Source organism: Lithobates pipiens, unplaced genomic scaffold (genome assembly GCF_037356315.1).
Source record: "Lithobates pipiens isolate NorthernLeopardFrog02 unplaced genomic scaffold, aLitPip1_a1.2 Scaffold_23, whole genome shotgun sequence".
Taxonomy (NCBI): Eukaryota; Metazoa; Chordata; class Amphibia; order Anura; family Ranidae; genus Lithobates; species Lithobates pipiens.
Genome location: NW_027507785.1, coordinates 231193570 through 231202353, shown reverse-complemented (window position 1 = coordinate 231202353; position 8784 = coordinate 231193570). Strand labels below are relative to the sequence as shown.

The 8784-nt window shown below is 39.6% G+C and overlaps 1 protein-coding gene across 2 annotated transcripts in view; it reads right to left on the bottom strand.

The window, feature by feature from the left end:
• Nucleotides 1-8784, bottom strand: part of EVI5 (ecotropic viral integration site 5) — a 212970-nt gene that overhangs the window by 27223 nt on the left and 176963 nt on the right. For both annotated transcript variants that reach the window (XM_077452914.1, XM_077452915.1), the window contains one exon: nt 3087-3182. In XM_077452914.1, coding sequence (XP_077309040.1) covers nt 3087-3182 — 96 coding nt within the window. The remainder of the gene's footprint in view (nt 1-3086; nt 3183-8784) is intronic.

The following is an 8784-nucleotide window of genomic DNA, read 5'->3' as shown; positions in this document are numbered from 1 at the left end:
TCCGACACGTGCCGATAATGAAACCGTTTTATGGATGGGTTTACTTTCGCTTTAAGGCTGCTTTCACACTGAGGCCACTGAGCGTTAGCGCTTAAGCGCCGCTTGTTTTAGTGGCGCTTTTCGACTGCTAGCAGGGCGCTTTTAACCCCTGCTAGCAGACGATGAAGGGGTAAAAAGTGCCCGTGTTGCGGCGCTCCCGAAGTGCTGCCCATTCATTTCAATATAGCGCTCCCAAACTGCCCCAAAGACGTTGCTTGGAGGACTTTTCAGAATGTCCCACACGTGCACCACCCCAGTGTGAAAAATCACACAGAAATGAATGGGAGACGGTTTTCAGGCGTTATTTAGAGGCTATTTCTAGCACTAAAACACCTGAAAATCACCTCAGTGTAAAGCCAGCCTAAATGTACAACTTAAAGCTTGCCTACAGTGAAGCCCTGGTCTCCATCTAACTGCCTGATGTATATCTACTGGCCCAGGACAACAGCCTGTCACCTTAACGACATGTAGTCAATTGACAGCCCGCCTTTTACCTTCTCTATGGTGTGTGAGGGGCAAGATGGTAGCACCATGTAGATGGCGACAGACTAGAGGATGGGATTGTATTTATTGAGTAAGCAAGTTCATATTGCACCAACAGTTTATATAACCACTGCAAAAAGGAAAGATTTACTTTAAGAACAAGTCTAACGGGAGCTTGCAAAGTTTTTTTCTTTTTCAATTTGTTGTAAAACAAAAGGGTTAAAGATAAACCGGACCACTTTCTGTACAAATTTGCTTTTTATTTAAGTGTTCACATAGTAACTGACATTAGGCAAGTATCCTTTTTTTGCAATCTCTGCCATACCGACACACAGGCACATACTTTCCCCACAACGGTAAGAGACCACAAATCAGCACATGTGCTTCAGGCAAAAACAGCATGTTAGTTTCACAAAAAACCTCAACCATTTACACACAGGGATTGAAAATGCAGGTTACTACTTAAAAATACTTCTGCAATAGTTCTTCAGAAAGAAAGCCATGTGAAATGTAATATTCATGTGTAAAATTGGAACAACAACGGCTTTTGTTTAGCAAGCATCCCTGGTCATTTACCAAAGTCAGCTTTACATACTGACAGCACTGTTACATAACTGTTCCCATGAAAGTCTAATGAAAAGCCCAAATTTAGTGTCCAAGACAAAAAATGCACATATATTGGCAAAATGTATGCAACAAAAACCTGTTTTTAAAGCAAATTGCTAAACAGTGTAATTTGTTTGCTGGCTAGCTGGTAGGGATGCTGGGCATTTTGTATTGTCTTTGCTCCCAGTAAGATTTGTTTAAAACATTTTCCACACAGGATCTAAAGGGTGCTTTAAAGGCTTAGAGAAAGCTGCTTGATGTTTGCCGCAAGCTTTGAAAACTCTTGCTAAAAGTTTCATAAAAGCCTGCCATTCACACTGCTCTTATACAAGTTGAAGTCTGTGTGAAACAGGCCTTAGATTTATTTAAGCGGAGGTGGGGGAAGGTAGGTTACTTTTTCAGAAACTGGATATTGAGGCTCCTAAACACTGGAAAAACCTTATATCCTACATGACCCTGGCAGCTAGAATTGCCATTGCTAGGTGTGGGAACCAGTTGGGGGTCTCCCTTGAACACGTTAAGCTTAACTGGAAGATTACCGATAAACTCTTGTGTACCATCAACAATACCCAGCCAAAGTTTGATGGGACCTGGAAGCCATTGCTGTGGTATCTGGAGGGAGTCTAGTATGACCTGGACATCTTGATCACATCTTTTCGGTTTCAGTCCTCTCTCTCTAAACCTTCTAGTCTCCCCCTCACCCTGCCTCCTCCTTCCTTTGGGCAACCAAGTTATATTTCTATTTTCAGTTTAGACATTTAGTACAAGGTAGGTGAGAATGTCGAATATGGGACCTGCTCTTTCCTCTAGTGTTCTAGCAATTGTTGAGATGTAAACAGTATCTCTCTTCTTTACTCTAAATGAACACTTTGTCTTCTTTATATTGGTTACCACATTAAGGGAATCCGTACGCAAGTGTCTGTCTACTTTTCCCTCTCGTGGGGACTCAGTTTTGTTTAATACATAAAAAATAAAAATCCCAAAAAAATAAGACTTGTTGGTTATGGTTTCTGATGGTTTCAGATGTGTGACTGTTGGAGACATGGGAAGCCCACAAATTAGAAGTGCTCAGAGGAAGAAAGAACAGCCGTCACAGTCCATAAGGCTGGGAAGTGAGCTAGAGGTATTGCTTACCTGCAGTTGAGAAAAGGCAGCACTGTGCAGCAGTGGCTTCTGCTGCTGGTAAAACAGTTCCAGTATTGCAGAGCCAGTAAACAAGATGCTAAAACAAAGCTCAACTTGACCTGCTTTTTTTTATAAACCTATGCCACGCAGAGCTTCGATAATGAAGGCTTTATGAGTTTGTAATTTTTTAGGGAATATTATAGTAATAAAATGTTAGTGTTAGTTTTGACAGAGAAAATTACTGGCAGGTTTTTATTGCTATGGTCCTGATCACCGCTACAGGATAATCTCCTCAACAGAAAAACAGATTGCAATACCATGACAGGTGTTATAACCCCACGATCAGTGACGATCATGATCAGTGATGTCATGCTGCTTCTGTCAAAAAAAGCCAACTTGCCTAAAAGGATATGACAACCCAAGTCCACGACATAAGGCCAACCACAAACTTAAATGCAAATCACTAGTCTTTGCAGATTTAAGGACCCTGCTCGTTTCAGATCACTTTGAAAAGGATTGGATATAACAAAGTTGTACAAAAATTTTTTACATTTAGGTGTAGATTTTGCATTTTGGCAACACTAGGCTAAAAACAGAAGTTTAGCTCTACTCTATGAAAAAAGAAAGTTTACAGCTATAGGTTTACATCATCAGCAAATGAGGGGATAAAGCAATTTCACCTAATGACATAAATAACTTCACACTATAAAGCACTGTAGGACAAAAAGTAAGCGGTAAAATGTACCCGAAAAAAAAAAAAACAACACTCTTCAATGCTAAACAGCATGAATGGATATCAATAAGAACAGCTGCCTGTTCCAACTCATGCTTACCTCATGTTTCAGTTCTACAATTTGATCCTTTAATTCTCTGATGTACTGGCTCGAGTCAGAGTTGTCGAGCTGTCCTTGTAATTTCCCTTCTTCTTTCTATATAAAGAATATGAAAGCAAAACAATTAAATAGAGACAGGAAAAAGATGGCCAAGTGGTCTATAAAGCAAATGTGCCACAAACTAAACCATCCGCAAATTTATGGACGTATTGACTGACACTTTTAAAACAGCTGTAGCACTTTGGAGAAATTATACTTGCCTGTGGTAGCCAGCTTTAGAAATATATACGTTAATTAGGTTGGGTACCCACATATAGGTTTGCAGTTAATGATTTGGCAGCCCCCATGTATTAAGTTGCTTTATTGAGAGGTTAAATGTGCTGGGAGCAATGCAAGTCAATGTAATATTTCACACTGCTTTAGCATCACTGCAAAAGTATATTGCATACAGCAGTCCTCCATTTCTATACCTGGAATAGACCACTCGAAACACACGACACCTCAGACACAGAAGAGCCAACACTACACAATGGGTCTATGAAGCAATGAAAGCTTTAGAGACCATTTCTCGTTCGTTTGTAGTCTCAGAGTCCATTTACTCCTATGCTTTTTCCTATGTACACAAACAAAACAGTTTGAGTTTTCACAGGATACAGCTCATGTATATGGGTGTTCTTATTAAACGCAGCCCTTTCAATTTGAACCCAGTGCTGCTAAAACACGCGTTCAAATTCAGAACAAAGTGTTTGGCAAGAAAAGGCTGCATTTTACCTGAAATTTAAAAACCTTAATGGGGCATACTGTACTTGAAACACATTAAAACTATCTATGCTACTCCAAAGTCAACGCAAACTGTAGACTGAGGTTTTAAACACAGCGCCCCTTTAAATGAAGCTTGTCTCAAGTCTAAAGCAAGACATTTTTCCCCAAACACCTCCATCAGATAACATGTATAAATAATTTTTTCTTTTCTCCTGTTTTTAGACATATTATGGGATGCTTTGATGGCATTCCATATGAAACGCAGTACTTTACATTGAAAGTTGTTTTTTGCTTTTTTTTTTAAAGCAAAAATGTAGCACTGACTATTACTACTTAATTGGGCTATTTATAATTTTCTAATACTTTCATGGGAAATTTCTGCCACAAACATGTTTTCCAAGAACCAATACATAAACGTGGCTTTATCAAAGGATTTCAGTTAACAGACTTCCTTCACAAAGACAACAGATGTGTGAAAGTCAAAAAGAATTTAGTAGGTAACCAAGTTCCTTTACTGCAAACAAATCCTTCAATGCTGTGGCATATTCATCAGAGCATCCACCTGGCATAACAAGGGGCAAAGACAGTAGCAGCTGTTAAACCCTCTTGGTAAATGTTAAAATACAGTTGGAGAACGCAACATGAAAGACTTTAGTTTTTGGTAGACTGCAAAAATAAACTTGTAAAATTTGAATGTACTGTAAATACCAGTAAAACAAAAAATTTATCCATATAATTGCTTTTATTTGTCCGATATCCTTAGGAACTGCAAATATCACCGATAAAATATACCAATATATATATATATCACTGATCCAAGCGCTCAATGGATGACTTCCTAATAAAGCTGCTGTTACAATCTATTAGCATATCTATACACATATATAGTAAAACCTATTCAGACCAAAGTCCCAAACAGAACTACTATATTAATAGCGCTACTAAATATATTACATAAATAGAGATATTAAAATCAATGAGAAAAAAGTTCATAAGGTCCCAAAGATAGGTGATTCTTAAGGTGTAGAGTAGTGCTCCACAAAACTCCCAGAAACCGAAGAAAAATTCTTTAAAACAGGTTCACCACACCACAATCTTTTAAGAGGAACCTCGTGCTCTGTGTCGCCCCCTTCAGTCCTGCACTTACCCTCATGAGGGTTAATTAAAATCACTTTACAAATATCTCCTGATTCGGTTAGTGTGGATACTCCGGTAAGGGCACCAAGACAATCCCCCTCATCAGATAAATTTAATGGGTGTTGTCCTATATAAAAAAAAAAAAAATCAAAAGATAACGTTCCATAGTGAAACCCTTTAATCGATAAAAGTGTGGAGTGTGTTTTATCGATTAAACGGGTTTCACTATGGAACGTTATCTTTAGATTTTTTATATATGACAACACCAATGAAATTGATGCATGAACCCGCACAGATGTCTGTCAAATCGCCCCCAAAGTCGGACTGAACCCGGCCCTCAGTGTGAACATGGGCTCAATCACAGTTTGTGCACTACACATGCGTTCTTCTTGGCAAAGACAAACTAGCAGAATGTAACGGTCCTGGCAGTCAATCCAATTACCATCAAGATAAGTCCAACGTGCATTACCAGGGATCATAGTTATCCTAAACAAATATAAATCGAAGCAAAAAAAATAAAAAAAGTTTCAGGGTTGGTGCAGACACACTATGGCAGCCCTCAAAATTTCCCACTCGCCTGCTTGCATTTGGCGAGTGGAAAAAACTTGGACAAGTATGGGGCTGCCTCGGAGAAGGGGGGCGAGCACCACTGGATCACACAGACCAAGGATCTCTTGCTGTGACACAGCATGGATTTGAATTGCCCGGCGGCCGCAGTCAAATGCAGTCCCGCCTGATGAACCGGCTCCTATGATAGGCAGCACACTGGTCCAATAGCTGGGAATTGTAATGTGCTGTATCATAGTAGCCGGTCCAGGAGGCGGGACTTTGACTGCAGCAGCCGGGCAATTAAAATCCATTCTGTGTCAGTGGGAGATCCCTGCTCTGTGTGATACAGCTGGCTCTCCTCTCTCGAATCACCATGCACTGATGAGGCTACACTGAAAGTTGCTGTTAATATTTTTTTGTAACCCAGTTCTGCATAAAACATTTAACAGTGTAATTTAATGGAAGAATTTATGAGGACATTAGGGGGGGGGGGGGGGGGGGGAGGGGAATTAGGGGCGAGGCAACTGGTGGCAAGCAACTCTTAGCTCAAAAATAGCCTGGTCTACAACTCAATGTAGTCTATGGTTGGACACTGAAGGTGCACCAGAAAGCACACCATTAGTTTAGCTGAAAACAGGAATGTGTGTTTTATGCTGTGTTACCGAAACCATCATCAGTCAAGCATAAAACTTTCTATACCCACATCATCATTGTGGGAAGCATGGCCCAAAACCACCTGAACCAATTGCTCACTGGTACTTTTGAAATTAATTTTCTGGCAGCTCACAAGTTGTAAAACTGAAGCAGAGAACTCATATGCAGGGAATGTGTTCATACACAGCCACAAGCAATAATACCATTGTGCAGTCAGCCATGTGCATGACTAGGTCATCCATAGGCCAGGATCCAAGTCCAGAAAGTAGAAGCTGACTCTAGATTATGCATTGGCTGACTGTAAGATATTGGTAGAAGCACTTGCATGTTTCTTAGCATGCATATACCTAAACAAGTTGTAAGTAGGCCTGCAATAACATTATTATAGGGCCCCAATAGGTCCATAGCCTGACCTAGTCATCCAACAAGTGGGAAAAAGAAAGAAAACATGATTTCGGACCATCAGGTAGATCTCTTATAGGGCCTTGTGAAGTACAATCAACCATTACCAACCTGACATTTTATGTGTACATGAAAAATTACTTTTCTAAAGTGCCATTAGAAAGTGACTACATCTAGATCATTTTTAAATGTAATATTTAATGAATGCTTGTGCTTTGCAGAGAGGAAAACTCACAACAGAATGGAGAGAATATTCTCTATAGACAGTGCAGGTACGCCTTATCATTAGGTTGCACAGATCTCTGAAATAACCAACATTCTTTATCAACATGACAATAAATGACTGGTCATAACAGATACAAGCAAACAAATGTTGCTTTGCTTTAAAGCTTAACGTTTAAGCAATTGCAGAGGACCACACAAATTATGTAACTCTGCAAACAGTCATTCAGAGCAAAATGTGGTGAAAATCTTGCATGCTGCTAAGCTTAAGAGTTTGAGATTTCTTAAGAGGTTTTCAACCACTGTGCTTCTCTGAGCTGGCAGCACATGAAAGTAATCAGTTCCTTATGCACAATGCTGTAGGCAATACAGGTGTTTGGGGGGCTGCAGCCACAATATGAAAACCAGTTTTAGAAGACTTTCTACAATTCCTAGAATAGGTGCACAGACGACTATATAGTGCTGAAAACACCATGCATTCATTGCGGTAACCCTGTCAAAACATGCTCTTTACACATGTTGGGAAAATGTTATACAAGCCCAGACACTATCGAGGAACACCAGAGTTCTATTTCCTAAGTAATATATTAACAAACTGTTATATTTTTTGTTTCAGCTTTTACACATGTAATTTGCAAGAAGGAACTTGCCTCTGACATTTCTGGGCAGTCACAAAAGGTGCTTTAAGAAGGTGCACACATGTGAAAACGAATTCTTGAAAGTCACACAGGTCACAACCTAACTAAACCTAGATGAAGGCATAATAGTTGAGTATCAGGCTGGCCTGCTACTTTTTGCTGGTAATTCGATAATCTGGAAGAATATCGTTAAACCTGAAGGGACCATTATCATTGCATGATGGGAACCAGCTGCCGTCGTTTTACGTAGGTACTTTGACGCTAAATACTGTTATGGCATCAGCTAGCTGCCCTAAACCCAGTATTTTAAACTGCGGGCGGCTGGCTTTCAGATAAAAGTGGTCTCAGAGGTGGATTCGCCGCAAGATCACTTTTAATTGGTGGTGGGAGAGGGTTCCCCCTCCCGCTCTGGTCATCTCATCTCTCCCAATTAACGGAGCCTTCGGTAGTGGCGGAGACGATTGCATCCAGCCTCACAGGCGAGCAGACACAGGGTGAGGGAAAGATGGCCCCCCACTTGGCTCCATAGCATTGGATGGCAGAAGCGGCGTCAAATGTCACTTCCGTCCAATGCTCAAAAGGGGAATTTTTTTTTTTGTAAAAAATAAATAAAATAATATATATTTTTTTTCATTGCATTTTTGTGTAAATGTGAGATCTGAATTCTTTTTGACCCCAGATCTCACATTTAAGAGGTCCGGTCATGTTTTTTTTCTATTACACGGGAGCGGGTTCCTTGCAATAGGAATAAAAGTGACCCAAGGACAGTGTAAAATAAATTAGAAAAAAATTAAATAAAACTGTGTTCAAACATGTGAGGTATCACCACGGTCTTTGGAATGAGAGCAATAACTCCAGTCCTAAAACTCCTCTAACTCTAAACTGGTAATCTGTAGAAAATTTTAAACATTGCCTATGGAGATGACAATCTTTCACAATAAAAAAATAAAATAAAAAATGGGCTAACTTTACTGTTGTCTTATTTTTTTATTTTTTAAGTCAAAAAAGTGTATTCACACCCCCCCCCCCCAAATATTGTGCTTGAAAGACTGCTGTGCAAATATGGTGCGACATAAAAGATTCAAAACCCGCCAATTTAGTCTCTAGGACCTCTGCTTTAAAAAAGATATATCTATATAGATATATAGATATATAGATAGAGATATAGATATATATATACACACACACACACACACATATATATATATACATACACATATACACTGGGGGTTCTAAGAATTTTTCTACCAAAAAAAAAATTTTTTTTACATGTAAACAAAGTGCCAGAAAAGGCCTGGAGGTCAAGTGGATAACCACTTAAGCCCCGGACCAAT